The following is a 16,633-nucleotide window of genomic DNA, read 5'->3' on the forward strand; positions in this document are numbered from 1 at the left end:
TTGCAAGTAGGAGAGATTCATTCAAGCATTCCATCCATCACCTTGTTGTTTTTGCATTTGACGCACTATGTGCACTGGGTATGCCCAGATGTTGGTCCCAGGCTCATTGTTCCACTGGAACCAAGCTCTACCTACCTGAAGAGCCGTAACTAGGGTGACACTGGTCCTAGGTTTCTTGTGTTCTGTTTCATGGAGGACCTGGCCTGGCAATTTGGGCTGAACTGTTCCCATGAAGAGCAGGGTGGAGACTGATTCGCATATGGCTGGGTCCAAATGGAGGTGGCACAGTGGGTGAAAAACCATGGATTGGGATGTGGCCAAAGCCATTGCCAGTGGCTGGGATGAAGTCAAGCATTCTATCCATCGCCTTGTCGTTTTTGCATTTAAAGCCCTAAGTGCGCCGGGTATGGCCAGACGTGAGTCCGGGGTTCACTGTGCCACTAGAACCAAACTATAGCTCGCTGAAGAGCCCATAAAAAGGGCGAAACCGGTCCTGGGTTGCTTGTGTTCCGGTTCAGAGAGGACCTGGCCTGGCAGTTCAGGCTGGACTGCTCTCATGAGAAACAGGGTCCAGACTGATTTGCATATGGCTGTGTGCAAAGTGAGGTGACATGGTGGGTGAAAAATGATGGATTCGGATGTGGCCGGAGCGATTAGCAGTCGCTGAGATTATTTCAAGCATTTCATCCATCACCTTCTTGTTTTTGCATTTGATGGCTATATAGGCGCCACCCCAGCATGCTTATATCAACGCGGAACCATGAAGAATGCTGCTGCACTGGTGTGCAGTACTAAGGGCCTCAGAAGGGTAACCCTAAACAGAAATCAGTTCGCAAAATGAGGAGGATGCGAGGGGCGGGAAGGAATTTGCGGCTAGATAGAGTCTCTACCAGATAAGGCGTTACCAAAGGTAAATAACTTGTTCATCTAATACAGACTTCTAGCCGCAAATTACTTACCTTAAAATAGATACCAAAGCGATACCTCCCCAGAGATGGGTCTGCGAGCAGATTAGACCAAAAAGCCCTGTAGGACAGATTGGGCAAAAGGCCCATCACGAAGGACCTGACTGTCCAGACAGTAATATTTGGTGAATGTGTGCAGTGACGCCCACGTTACTGCCTGACAGATGTCCAGGACAGGGATTCCATGAGCTAAGACAGTGGCTGCAGCCTTGGCTCTGGTGGAATAAGCATGCAAGCCCTCAGTGGGTTGCTTTTTGATCAATGCATAGTGGATTTTATACAGGGCATTATCCAACATGAGACAGTTCATTTCTGCACAACCTTTCCCTTCTTTGCCCCGACATACCCAAAGAACAGTCAATCATACACCAAGAACTCTTTGGTACAATGAAGGTAGAACAACAATGCTCTTTTTGGGTCCAGGCGATGGAGTCTCTCTTCTTGTTTAGACGGTGGAGCAAAGAAGGTAGGCAAAGTGATATTCTGGCTTAAGTGAAAAGGTGTTACAACCTTCGGAAGGAAGGAAGCACAGGTCCTCAGAACCAGTTTGTCTGGATAAAAAGTTGTGCAAAGAGAGTACTTGCAGTTTTCTGACCATCCTGGACAATGACATGGCCACTAGAAAAGCCATTTTGATGGTGAGTAGGAGAATTAGACAGTTGTGCAGGAGGTCGAAGGGCGTGCACATGTGAAATGTTTAGACCCGGTTACGATCCCATTGAAGCATGAGGAATGTTCTTGGAGGATGTAGGAGTCCCTTTAAGAACTAAGTCACAACAGGCGACTTAAACAAAGAGGGCTGGTTTGGCAACTGCAAGAAAGCTGAGATGGTCAAAAAATAACGTTTCGCAGTGCCCAGAGTACTGCCCTGCTTTGCCAGAAAAATAAACAATAAAACTTGGGAAAGGGGTGCAAAAGAGGGTCAATGTTCTTGAATACCATTTCACAATTTTGTCCCAAAGGCAGTTGTATACTGTCTTGGTGGCGGGACATCTTGCTGCCAGAATAACATCACAGACTTCTGGTGGAAGGTTGAAAACTGTCAACTGATGCAGCTCATATCCACGCATCAAAGCGGAGAGTGCGCAGGACCCGGCCCTGTTCCGGCGGCAGAAGATCCTCCCAAAGTGGCAGATTGATCAGAGGACCTATGCTCATTAGCAGGCATTTGGGATACCATACGGATCCACAAAAATGACTTGGGCCAGTCATTCCTGATTTTCTTGAGAACTCTGTACAGGAGTGGTATCAGCGGAAAGGCGTCCTTGAGGCCTGAGCCTCACTTGAGACAAAAAAGCATCTCCGAGCGAAAGCCACCTTGGAACCTCCAGTGTGCAGAACTGCTGACATTGCACATTCTTGGGGAGGCGGTCTGAACAGATCAAAACAAGGCTCGACCTAATCTTGAAAGAGACCGAGCGCCCCCTTCATTTGGAGACGCCATTCGTGATCCATTAGGCATTGAAGATTGAGTAGTCTTTTCAGGCGTTCAGATAGCCTGTCAGGTGTTGAACCACCAGGGAAATTACCTTAAGTTCCAGCGCAGGGAATCTTGACAACTCCACCCTGATTGTTGCAGTACTACATGGAGGTTGTTTTGTCCGTGAACACCTGCACCAGCCTTCCTTTGAAAGGAGGGTCAAAGACTTTCAGTGTCAACAGGATAACCCAAAGCTCCAACAAGTTTATGTGGAGCCTAGATTCCATCGGAGATCTGTGTCCTCTGATCTAAACCTCTCCCAGGTGGCCGCCCAGCCCAGGAGCGGCACATCTGTCACTACAGTCAGTTCAGGTTGGGGAAGGGGGAGAGGTCTGCCGCTGATCCAATTATGTTTCGTCAACCACCATTACTATCTTTAATTGGTCTTTAAGGCATATATCCACAGAAAAGGTTACTTACCTATGGTAACAATATTTACTGGTGGATACATAATCTTCTTGCAGATTCCTCATCTTATGAATATCCACCAGGCACCACATTGGATACAGAAACATTTTTCCAAACAATAGCTCTCCAGCGTTGTCAAGCTGTGTGGATGTAGCTTCAGTTGCAACTCCGCCTATTGAATGTGATGTCATTGGAATATATTAATCACCAACCAGCGCGGTAACCATGCCCAACTGTGGCTTGCTGAATCCCAGAGAGCAATAATGGTAGCAAGAATGCAGCATTCAACGAGGACCTTATTAATCACTGTACTAACTCACAATGGAGTATGCATGAATGCCTTTGGGAGAGTTTTTCATGGCTAAAGCAAAGCGATTTTGATACAGGAGATGAAGAAATGTGAAATCATATGCTTGTCAATCGCCTTGCGATTCATGCCTCCAGTGAAGACCCCAAAGAGATGTTTATCACTCTATCTTATCAAGGGATGCTGATGTAACAGAATACCACAAGACTGGTGTCTACTTTACGCTGTCAATTCTCTGCTTTGGTAGAATAATTAGGATGCCATTATCCAATCGTAGCTATGTGACGGGACATTTCGCCTGAAAGAAGTCTCTAAGAGTTGTAAATGTGATTTGATCACACTTGTGTATAATCATCATTATGGGCATCTATTCTATCCACCAAACATCTGGGGGTATACAAGGTAAAATCCCATAATGGGACCTTAAACACAAGACGAGACCAATAGCATATAGTGGTCCACTTGGAGTATTTCTAACGGGAAACACAGTTGAACTGTACACCAGAACTATGATAGACATGACTCTACTACAGCTATAACCAAGATACCTTTTTTGTATCCTTTACCCACAATGAAATATCCATTTCGATGCCCCCCTAAGTTCACAAATACTAACAAACCATAAATTAAGCAAGGCTTTTGATGGAACAAGGGCATTAATGAATTACCACTGTACATTGTACCATAGTAATTGACTAACAACATGACTTTTCCTCCCAACAAGAGTGTGACTATAGGACTACACTACGTTGCAGACACGCATGACCCGCGAACAACCCAGAATAATGGTAAGGAGAATGTGTGCATGTTTGATTCATATAATACATACCTACCAAGTATGTACCTCGCATGTCGTGTTACATAGCATCAACAATGAATCAGTTTAAACCTTTTTGCATAGATAGTTTTGCCTACCACCCACAGACAGAGTGAAGAGTTAAAACTAGATGTTTCGATAGGAAATAGCACCATCAATCCATGTTATCTTGATCATATTTCACTTTTTAGGGAATGTGCCACAACCAGGAGCAGAATAAACTCACCAACGACACCACTGAGGTTAAGGGAATAACCATAGGGCCCCCTCCAAATTGGTGAGGAGACTTCAAGTTATAATCATGTACAATACTCTGTACCCCACTATCCTTCTCCTTCCTCACTTATGCACCTTTTTATTTTTACAGGTATCTGTCCGTGACTGAAGATCAAGTCAGGTGAGAGCATTGAGCCTCACGTATGTGCATGGGATACATGTGAAATACAGACGCAAAACATTTAACCGAGACAAAGGCCCTAGACTTGGAAGGGGCTCATAGCGTGGGCCGAAACATGTTGGCATATATATACTAGGGTTGACTGAACAATTCGATTCAAGAAGAACCCTACATAAACACATTCTTTGACCTATAGCCCAGGTACCCTACTAATAAAGGAATTCTTTGGGCATACCTTGAGGTATTTTAAAGCTTTCTATTCCCTATCTGGATCCCTGCGTATCCAGTAAGAACCTATCTAGGAACACCTATCCTTTTAGTTGAGTCTGCCTTGGCAGTACCACCCTACCAGGGTGTGGATAGGTGCCAATGATGAAGCATGTTACAATAATGTGAGTGAAGCGTCTATTTGAATATCTTTTGATTCTTACCTAGGAAGTTGCATCTTAGTCGGACCTTGTCTGCTTTCCTAATTTTTCTACTTTGCCCGGTCGCTCGTGTGATAATAGTGATTTTGAGAGAATGCAACCAGGTCTCTCTGTGAAGATTATGTGACCATTGCCAGAAACTCCATCTTCACCAGCCAGTCTTCCAAATATGGAAGTACATTGACTCCTACACAGTGAATCTGCCACAACTGCGAGCACTTTAGCAAAAATGCATGGTGTGTTATTAGCTCATGCAGAAGGACAGTGAACTGATACTGCTGGGATCAAACAGTGAACCTCAGGTAACATCTATCGGTGGGGAGGACTGGAAGATAAAACTAGGCATTGCTGAGAGCCAGGGGAGAAAGCCCATCCCGTGCTGAGGGCCAGCAGATTTGGCTTATGGACATCATGCTGAACTTGTACTGCCAAATAAAAAAGCTCAAGCCACAGAGATATAGATTGACCTGAAATGACATCCTGTGCTGCTTTCTTCCAGAGGCACCAACTCTATTGCCTTTTTCTTTGGGAAGGCACAAAGGCCCACCTCCAAGATCGAGGCTTGAGATGGAAAGCATGTCCTGAAGGAAGGAGGGAGGTCAAGAGGGAAGGACAATAAGGGTAGGGTGCTCGGTCTTGATGGATTAGCTGGATGATGCAGTGATCAGTCATGATTGTATCCCAGTTGGTGGAACACTGTGTGACTGCCCCCCACCAGAAGGTGGTGGCTTAAAGGGGTGAGGGAATAGAGGGGATTTGAGGCCGCACAGTCAGTGAGGGATATAGGGGACTGAATCTGCTGCTGCTGGTGATGAAGTATACAAAAAAGAGATGGATGAAATGCTGAAATTAATCTCAGTCACTGGTAAATACTCAGGGCTGCATCCAAGCCCATCATTATTTTACATACCATGCCAACTCAGGTATGATCCAGTCATATGCAGTCAGTCAAAATCTTTATTTCAGCTAAAAGCCATAAAAGTGCAAGTAAAACATAAATATAAAATGGAACATTAATATTTGAGCCACCATACATCGACAAGAGCAATAAAAACATGTTTAAAACAAACGAGAACCATGCCCAAAAAGTTATTAAATAAAATCAATACAGCCATTGCCTATCAAACTCAGTTAATTAGGCCACAAAATAGACAGATGCAGTCTTGCATATCAGTTTTATCAAAGTGCTGGTGCATGAGGGCGAACAGAGTCAATGAGGACACCCTCTGCTTTTGTTATGTCCGGACCTGCATTAAGCCGGCACATCATGCACCTAGTTCTCTCCATGATTAGCAAGTATCGGGAGACATCAAAGACAATACTTTGACACGTGTTCTATCTCAAAATATGAAGAACCTCTGCATGTTTCTTGTCCAAGGTTACCGCATACTGGGAGTAGCCATTTTTCATAGGCAGGAGAGAAGAACAGTGGGTGCTCCACTGTATGCAAATCAGTCTTGACCTTTCTCCAATAGGAACAATCCAACCGAAACTGCCAGGCCCTCCCTGAACCAGATCACAAGCAACCCAAGACCAATTTCGTCCTGATTGGACCGGTTGGTGTTGATGAGATTATGCTCTAGATCCTCTCCTACCATTAAAGGAGAGGCGTGGATCTGCGGTGAAGGTTGGCACTGCAGGGATGGCCAAGTCCTAGCATACCCTCAAAATTCTCTACACAGATAATAGAATTGCCCCACTTAGGAGGCGAGACCCAGCAAGTGAGCCACAGACCTGCTCTTCTTGAACTCCAGGGAGGACTTGGACTTTACATCAAATAGCTGCTTGCCATTTAAGGGCTTGTCTAGGAGTTTGGTTTGGATCTCTCGAGAAAAGCCTAAGAAATGCATTCAGTCATGACAACCATACCCATGGATTGAACCACAGTTTCTGCAGAATCTAGACCACACTTCAACATCTGCTTGGAAGCATCCAAACTGTTGTTGATCAGAGTGAGGGTTTCTCATTTGCTCCAGCTGGTATTGCTAGCTCCCACAAGGCATGGACATAATGGTCTAGAAGTCATGTGGCATTTGCAGTATGGAGGACAAGGTTTCCAGAAGCAAATATATTTGCACTCTGGAGTCCAATCTTTCAGACTGTCTGCCTGGAGAAGCTGTGCAAAATGCATTCAGGCTCAATTTCTAGGGAGAGGCGTGGACCTCAATTGTTTGTGGCAAAAGGTTAGACAATTAGAACTTCACACTGCATGGGTCAATTCTTTGCCATCAGCCTATTTGTCTGTCAACTACTCGACTTGAGAAGGATTTTCTCAAGCAGCCAGAATAGGCTCTGGAAGAGCCTAATAAAGTTAAGTAAGGGTTGCAAGATTTCTGTCAAAATGTTAGCTATGGCCTTCATCTAACATTTTAGGGTAGAGTAAACTCTGGAGCTTGTGCTGCTATTCATACCACTGCAGTGAATGAGGAGACTTCTTCTGAAAGAGGACAGGAGGGGTAAGGGAGATCCGCTTTGGGAAAGGTATCCAGGTCACTTGCATTTTGGAAATCAAGATATAAGCTAGCATCAAGGTTATACAGGAGAAAGAAGTTATCAGCCTCCGAGCAATCACCCTCTGTACAGTCATAAGCCTTGTCAGGGATGTCAAGGTATCAGAGTCGGAACCAAACAGTTCTTTCATTCAGGCAAATCTCTGGGCCCTTGGAAGATACTCCACCAAAGGCCCATCATCAAAACTTGCCAACCGGATGATTTCAGTCTACATTAAAGGTAGTTCCAAGGATGGCTCTGAGTGCGGCATCTGTGATCGCATCGTCTGAATAGAGGATGGCGTCTTGCACGGTATAGATTTGTTTTTAGATGCTTTAGCAAGAACCCATGGAGGTGTGGAGTTAGGAGTTATCAAACTGCCAGAAATGGGCTCATTCTTGAGGAGTAGACCGATTAATTTAGACCCGTAGACTCTACTTGTTGTGTTAGACTGGAGGGTTCCCAAAGCTATCGTGAAAAACTCAGCATGGCCTGTAAGAAAGCCTTTATCTGTGCAAGATCAGTCGATGCAGTCAGGTATTTAACTTCATCTTCTATAATGTTTGGACGTTTTTTGATGATGAGAAAGTGCATGACATCAGGTAATGACTATGAGACTCTAAACAGTCCAGTGTCTTATTCCTATGGGGCCTTCTCTGTTTTTGTAAGATCATTTGGGAGATCAATTCTTGTCAGGAGACTCACTTGAAGAGGAAGGAAAACACTTTGGTTTGTTGCTGCAGGCCTTGGTCAGAAAAAGTGTGGCCTCTAGCTCTCTGTTAGCCTTTGGGAGCACAAGTGAACAGGAGTAGCAGGCCACAGACTTGTGTTTGGAATCTAGCCACCATATGCAGACATCATGCAGGTCAGGGGAAGAAATCTTCTTGCGGCATGTCCAGCAGGGTTTAACTTCTGAAATTTTAGGAGGAGACATTTGACTTAGGTGTTGTCAAAAACTGAGGAATTTCGTCACTGAAAGATAATTCTTCTGAATTTCTTTTTTAATAAAGAAACAAGTTGTTCATTTGATGGATGGGTGCTTGGAGCGCAGCTCCCATTGTTTCAATTGTATCAATATATTTAGAAAGGTTTCTTGGATAGGTAGGGACCCTAAAACCCTAGAAAGTGACTGTATTGTTGTGAACGTTAACAATGCTTTAACAGCCGTCAACTTTTATCAGAGTTATCCTCTAGGCAGGGCGTCTATTCTGGTGTTCAGCCCATTCCCTTGGGCTTCTTTTATAAGCTTTGACTGCCCTGTGGTTCTGAACAGCACCAAGCACATGGAAATACAACAATCTGTAGTTCTGCACATGGTATTCTCTATTGAAATACCCACCTCAAATCAAATGGCACCTATAAGCCTTCTGGATAATAACGACTGACTGACTCAATCTTCTAACTTTAACCTATGTAGCAGCCAAAATGCCGTTTTGTTGAAAAAGTTTTGTTAATTTCATTGAACTTCTTGAGTTGGAATACAGCAGGCCTGATAGGCAAAATTATGATGCAACATTTTTTTTCCTGAAGAGAGAGTCAATATGTCCAGACTGAGCACAGCTCTCTCCAGTGATTCTCTCACACACCACGTGTAGTAGACATCTCTAGGGAGAGAAGAGAATTCAGCACTTCCACCTTATTGCCTGTAGTTAATCTTTTTCAAATTAGGGGGATCATGTGCTAAAAAACAATTTTGTTGGGCCACTTTAACATTGTTACTGCTATTTTAAAAGTATCAGCGATTCTCAGCCTAACGGAAATTATGCTCTTCGGAGAGGCGCCCTTACTCTGGTCCCCAGATTGGTGGCCTAACAATTTAGGTCCAGCCCCTACTCCAAAAGCAGTGGTGAAAAATCTTGGTGTGCATTTAGACCAGAAACTCTCTATGAAAGAGCAAGTTACAGCCACCGTGAGCTGCTGTTTCTTTATACTAAGTCTCCTGAGGAAGGTTTTTCCTTTCTTCCCTTTAACAATCAGGAAAACTTTACTAAAGGCTCTTGCAGTATGTCGCCTTGACCACTGCAATGCCCTTTTAATCTCATCCACTGAAGCATCACTCAACAGACTCCATGTGGTTCAAAATACCGCCGCCCAATTGGCCTCCAACTCTCCAGCCAGAACCGCTTCTATGCCCTTACTCCAGGGTCTACCCTGGTTGCCTGTTCAGAAGCGGACTGGTTTTAAAATCTGCGGTGTAGTGCATAAGGCACTTCACGGCAATGCTCCCAGCTATCTTAGCGATAGACTTATACGGTATGAGCCCTCTATAACACTTCGATCCAGATCGAAATCACTCCTTGTGGTTCCTCGGATAAAGAAATCACGCACAGGGGGGAAGGCCTTCTACCACTTGGCCCCCTCATACTGGAATCAACTTCCTCTCCATCTTCGTGAATGCACTAACTACTTGCAATTCCGACGATCTCTCAAAACCAAACTTTTCCAGACTCCCTCGTTGACTTTGTAACTCCTCTTCAGTCTCCCTACGCTGACCTAATAGCCCTTCTATCGCGGAGACACCCATTTGGGGGTGATTCGGGCGCTCAATAAGACACATAAATACATAAATAAAATAAACGATGGAGAATGATTGAAGCATGCAAATCTATGAAACATCCAATGCTGGAGTACCAGGTATTTTGCAGCTTAGGGGCAACTACAATGGGTTTCTTAGAAAGGGTCATACAAGTTTCTTATAAGAAGGAGACTTTGACTAGATTTCTGGAGCCCACAAGGCCAATTAGCAGTGTTTTAACTTAGTAGAAGAATCACCAGAGGAACTCCTCCAGATTCCTGGTTATAGGAAGCAAACCTCAGGGTGCACAGGTGACAACCCTTTCTGTCATTGACAATTTTAGCACCAAAGGTCTTTCAGATACTGCAGTGATTATAAACCTGCCCATACGTATGAAGGCAGTAAACACATTTTGTGTGGGGCTTCTGTGTAAATCTTCCTTGCCCCACAAGAGGCAAAAGGCCTTAAGAGAAACTTTGACTGTGAAGACGTGTCTGCTAGGAGGATGCTGCCAAGGCTCAGCCAACCAAGGGGTAGAAACAGCTTTCCTCCTACATTTGGGACCAAGGAGGGATCAAGGGAGAATACTTCACAGAACATGAAGGAAAATATTAGCTTTCTGTAGAACTGTGCAATATTAGCTTTCTGGAGAACTGTGCTGAGTTCATAGAATTTACTGCTGTAGTAAAAAATGTGTAATTTGAAGCATCTTTTGGGAGTACCAGCTCTGAAACTATTCACCCCTTTTGCCAGAGTTGTGGGCTTAAAGTGAGGTGTTATAGGTTACAGGTTGCATATGGCTGTTTTATTGTTGTTTGAGTGTATGCAAACACTGCTATGCTAGCATGGTCTACCGAGGGCTCCCAGTCTGACAACAAGCAATAACTCAAGCATGTTAATCTATTACAGACACAATGCTGGGGAAATATAAAAACAAACACTTATCTGTTTGACATGACTGTCAAGAGATTTATCAGTGTATTGAAATGGCAGCAAATGTGAAATCCAAGACTACTGTGCAAACTTGTACAAGAAAGGCTTTTCCATGCTACAAAAAAAACACAAGTTGGCCTCATTCTGAGTGCAGCAATGAATCCAAAATCTGGTACAAACTATTTCTTTATCGGAGTTTGGATTCTGAGTTGAATGGAGATGGTGAGTCAGCTTAAGTTTCTCTTGGCAGATTTTTGGCCAAGTATAAATTTTAAGAATTTGTGCAGGAAACTATGTGAGAAAGGGGAAAATAACAGGTTTTACTGTTTGAATAAGAATGAAACAGCTAGCTTATCCCTTCTTCTAACATGCAGAACTTGAAATAGCCTGTTGAAAGCAACCAGGGATAATACCTCAATGAACAGTAATGGTGTTTCCTTGGGGTCATTTTACATAGAGCAATTTTCCAGCCACCTCAGAACAAGAGGATAAATCTGTGATTTCCAACTGTCTTATAGTTGACCACAAGGGGAAGACACACTTCTTTCAGGTAGACTCAGCACAGGCATTCCTGCACAAGTTGAAATTTGACTGTAGTTGAGGTGGGAATACTAGAGGTCTTTGATGGTATGGAGGTGTGGGAGCGATTAATCTCCTAGGTAGTGAAGAACTAGAAGCAGCCTACAGGCAGTTAAGTGTGTCACTTAATGTCTGATTGGAAATTTTCAATGGTATTATACCTGCTTTGCCTTTTGCTGTTAGACTTCAGTAGCTACAGAGTGAACCGTAATTACTAAGTAGCAGAGGGGTGCTTATTTTTAAATCATTGGAACTGGTTAACAACATGATTCTTCGCCAGCTCTGTGGGGATGTAATGGTTATACTGATATAGGGCCTTATTTAGAGACTGGCAGATGGGATACACTATCAAAACCTAACAGATATTCTACTTGTCGCATTAAAAGTAACTTGAGCTTTAATGAACTTGCAATATGGAGGACAGGACATCAGCCATTTTTGTGATAGAGTATCCTGCCTTCCAAACACTAAAAAAGGACCCTAGTGCCTAATAAATACAATGAATCCCAACATTAGCTACTGGGAGAAATCCTCCTACATTCCTATTCTGTCATGCATCCAGCTACCTCACCCAACACAAACTTTCAAATACATATACCTTCTGAACAAACTATTTTAAACTTATAGTCTTTAGAACTTCTCACTCTGTTTTTCTTTTTGTATTTCTACTCCCTTTAAAAAATGTAAAGACATTTCATCACAGATACAAAGTGTAGTTATAGTTAATAAGGCTATCTGGTGAAACTTGTGAAAATTGATTTTTCTTATATATTTGGGTAAACAAACTTTAGAAAAATATCTTTAGGAGAACAACTTTGTCACGCTACTGGTATCGTGTATCTATCTCGGAGTAGAAACACACCTGTCTCTTTCAAAAGCGCACAGGTGGAAAACGTTACCTTGGTCCTGGGTGAATTATTTGTGTCACCACCATTGTTTTGTATCTCATGTACATCTCGACTTGTTGCAGAGTTGCTAAGGACCCTTGTGAACTGCTGGCGTTGAGCATACTGTAGCTCCTGTTAAAAAAACACGCAAGAGTGAGCAAATCCCCAAAAGGATGACACACATTATCAAAGAATTCCATAACCCTACAGAGTGAGATGATCTCAGTGAATGACACAACCATAGACAAAAGTGACAATTCTTGAGGGACATAAGCCTAGGCAGGCATTTCATACATCGTAGCCAGTTTGTTAGAAATGGTTGCCCCTTTCTATCTAATTTAGACTCAAGGGCATGCACACAGACCATATGCTGTGGGCCTTATATTTTGAACTCCCATGCCACAGTGGCATGGTCTTGCTACTATTTTCAATCTTTTGCTTCAGGCTAGCTTTTCTTGAAAGCTCAGAGGTTTCACAAGCCCAGTATGGGAGACAAAGCCTTCTTAGTTGAGACTGCACTACTGTTGAACTCCCTGCCAGAAATCCTGGAGAAACACATAAAAAAAATATTTTTCTCTTATCCCTACTAACTTTGGTCTCATTGCCAGTATTGCATTGTTTCAGTCAACACCAAGTAACCGTCAGTTGGATGAATGCTTTACTGATAAGAGAAGACATAACTTCAGATAAACTATGTGCTGACGGTGTAGCCAAGCGTAATGTGCATGAGTTCCAGGTTGTAATTTAAATTTCTTTGAGTTGGGGATCATGCATAGCAGATGAAACCTCACCAAGCAGTGGAACATGGTTTCTATGTCCTGTCTCATTAAACTTTACGACCCGGACCATACATCTCTGCTCTGTAATAAGGCTTGCTGAGTACAAGAAGGTGGGTTTTAAGTCTAGGCTCTGCAGAAGATTACTGATCACAAATTCCAGTATTTTAAGTGCAGTGTTACAGAGCCCAGGTACCTGGGTGGTGAGTTCATACTGAAGATGCTCCAAGGCTGAAAGTCGACTCTGTGATTCTTGGGCCTGATGTACTGTATGTGCAGACCTGGTGGCAGCAGGAGATGAGGGTTGGCGAGAGGCAGAAGAGGGTGCAAGTCCTACAAAGGGGGGAGAAAGATAACTAGGATCACTGTTGGTACTGTACTTATTGCATATTACAGAGTCCACAGCAGGAGTAGGATTAAAGGTACAGTACAGAAAGGAACATAAGCACAGGGCTGGACTATATTAATAAGCAGGCCCTGAACACAAGTACAAAGTGATACAGTGCACGTACTTAGCTAGGATCACAGGAACAATGATAAACTGACACAGAGCTACAGCATTGCACATAGGTAAAGTACAGAGAGACACAAGTTCATAGCAATTTTAATAGGCACAAAGTTAAGTGCAAAAAAACTTCAATAGGTTGAAACCAAAGAAAATCAGAAATGCAATCAGAATACAGCGACAAACCGAGAATGGGTACACAAAAGGCAACAGAAAAATGCCTTAAATACAGGGAAATAGCTAGACTACAGAGAACAGGCCAAAAGGTAAAGTGCATAACAAAGGGAACAGAGCTAAAGTAAATGAAAAGAGCAAAGATACAGCAAGAAACACAGACATGTATCATGAAGGACAGAGGGCTAGAATACAAGATAAATGAGAGACAGAGGGCCAAAGTACAGTAAGAAGCATTGATAGAGTACAGGAAGAATTCGAGAGTCAACGTATAAGGAGAATATGGATAGAGAGCTAGAATGGACTCAAACTCCAGCTAGAGACCTAGAGTACCAGAAGAATCACAGAGCCCTAGAGTACAGGAATAATGGCAGTGTTCAAATACAGGAAGAAGCAAAGGTTCAGTAGAGAGAGATTATTACAATAAGTACCTCAAACAGAGATCTAACATTATAGGAGAACAGGCAGTGGTACCATATAGGGAACACCATGGACATATTACCAGAACACAGAAAGAACCAGAGACAGAATTGAAGGAAATCAATAGATAAAGAAAGAGCTAGAACACTAGGAAAATGGCAAGGAGAGAGAGTACAGGGGAAACTATGGGCAGACATCCAGAATACGGAAAGAACTGCAGAGAGAGTTTTAGTAGAATAGAGCTAGACTATAGGGAGAGGTAGAGAACTAGAGTCCTTAAATAAACACAGAGCCAGTGAACAAAGAGGCCCACATACAGAAGTCTACAGTCAAGGCAAACCACAGAAAAGAGACTGAGCACAGGGAGAAACAAAGACTTTGCACACATTGTGGACTTTGAACTCAGTGCCTCACAAAAGGAATCAGAGCTGAGGCCTGAAACTGCACTGAGCCACATCCTGCACTCTGATGGAAGGAAGGACTTTTGCAGCTCCTGGTCCAGCTGCTCCTGGTGTGGTACAACAACTGAGTCTAAGCTGTAAGCCATAGAGTCTATTTTCACTGAGGAGGGTGCTGGTGAGTAACATGAACCATGCATACAGCGAAACAAAGGTAGGAAATTATTCCTGCCCATTCTATATCCACGGTATGAAAAAGATACTTATCTGTAACTATACCTCTATGGTGGTATCATCTTTCATAGATTCACATGCTTGAATACTTCCCTGTCATCAAGCTGAGAACCTCAGTACTCTAAAGTTAAACAGCAGTCATGGTACTGTCTCTATTATGAAATGAAATGAAATGAAAGAAATCTTATAATGCGCTACTAAGCCCAAAGGCATCAAGGCGCCTAATCAAGAAAAATAAAATGGACCAGGGACCAAATTACGGGTATGCCTTGGCAAAGAGCCATGTCTTTAATGCCTTCCTGAACGTCAGTACAGAATGTTGAGTTTTGATTTCAGGGGGAAGAGTGTTCCACAGTTTAGGGGCTAAAGACGAAAAAGCCCTTCCTCCCCATTTAGCTCTTCGAAAACGGGGCACTGTCAACAGGCTCTTTCTCGAAGAGCGGAGGTTTCTGCAAGGGGCATAAGGTACCAGCAGATCCTTCACCCCCTCGGCCCCATCGCCGGATAGCGCCCCATAAGTCAGGCAAAGGGTCTTGAAAGCAATCCTGGCTTGGATCGGGAGCCGGTGTAGACACTTCCTAGCAGCTGTAGAGGAAGAAAGCCTAGGGGAATCGAGCACAAATTTAGCCGCCGCATTCTGGGCAGTTTGCAGGCGTTGCACGAGGCTCTTATTTATGCCGGCATAGAGAGCGTTGCAATAATCAATCCGTGAGGCGACCAGTGCAACAACAATCTGTTTACGAGCCTGCAGAGATAGGTAATGTTTAATTTTCCTGAGGATCTTGATGATGCCCCAGCAAGTAGCAACCGTCCTATTTACCTGCTAAGCCATGGAAAGGGCGGGGTCGATCATAACTCCCAGGTTACGAGCCGAGTCCGTAGGTGTGGGACACGCTCCCAAAGAAAGAGGCCACCATTCAGAAGACCAAATGTCCATATTTCCACCAAGAACAAGGACCTCGGTTTTCTCCCCGTTCAGCTTCAGTGAATTATGAATCATCCACTGAGAAACTGCCTCCATGCAGTTCCTGAAGCTGAAAGCGGAGGTACTGACAGAGTGGGAGAGGGACACCATAATCTGGGTGTCATCAGCATATGATACCACCTCCATCCCGTAAGATCTTATTAACCCGGCAAGTGGGGCCACATAGATATTGAAGAGGGTCGGACTTAAAGCCGACCCCTGTGGAACCCCACATTGCACCAGTGTGGATGGAGATAGATACTCTCCCAAATTTAACCCTCTATTAAGATTAAATAATAACATAGAAAATATGTAGTTTATCCACCTCGTTGCATGACCTTCACTGACGAGAGGTGAAGAGACAGTCCATCCTGAGGCCCCAAGTGCCAGATTTTCAAAGCAGTGTACTTATAATAAACCTCAATTTAGGAGATGTGGAAGAATTGCATATGAATCTATGATAGATATCAATGCAGGGAGAACTATAGCTACAGATAAGTAACTTTTTTCCTCTCCAACATTAGATGTTTCATAGATTTATATGCTTGAATACAGATTGTCAAAGCAGTGTTAATATTTTAGTGGATGGTGGGATTGAGGCTCTTAAGTAAAAAGTTTCTTCAGTTCTGCTTGGCCCACTGAGGTGTTTGCCTTGGAGTGCAGTAATGTCTGAAGAAGGAGTGTTTACTACTTCATGTAGCCCCCTCAGCAAATGTTCTTAATGGACATCTCTGCGAACCAGGCAGTTGTGGCGGCTATTCCTCCAGTGGAATGTGCTGTGACGGTGTCCTGTAAAACTTCCCTCCTTGACCATAAACTGTGAGGTACAAGAAACAATCTATTTGTAATACCTTGTTTTGATACATGCCTTCCCTAGTTTGCATCACCAAATGCTACAAACAGCCTACCGAAATGACTTTTTTCTATCAAAACAGAATTTCAAACATGTCTGAACA

The 16,633-nt window shown here is 43.5% G+C and overlaps 1 protein-coding gene across 1 annotated transcript in view; it reads right to left on the reverse strand.

Moving 5' to 3' along the window:
- CCDC57 (coiled-coil domain containing 57) overlaps window positions 1-16,633 on the reverse strand; it is a 742,721-nt gene that overhangs the window by 19,758 nt on the left and 706,330 nt on the right. Inside the window, exons 17-18 of the mRNA XM_085617570.1 lie at window positions 13,179-13,315; window positions 12,219-12,338 (exon numbers count right to left, since the gene is read on the reverse strand). Of these exons, the coding sequence (XP_085473696.1) occupies window positions 12,219-12,338; window positions 13,179-13,315 (257 nt within the window). The remainder of the gene's footprint in view (window positions 1-12,218; window positions 12,339-13,178; window positions 13,316-16,633) is intronic.

This window comes from Triturus cristatus, chromosome 7, assembly GCF_964204655.1.
Source record: "Triturus cristatus chromosome 7, aTriCri1.1, whole genome shotgun sequence".
Taxonomy (NCBI): domain Eukaryota; kingdom Metazoa; phylum Chordata; class Amphibia; order Caudata; family Salamandridae; genus Triturus; species Triturus cristatus.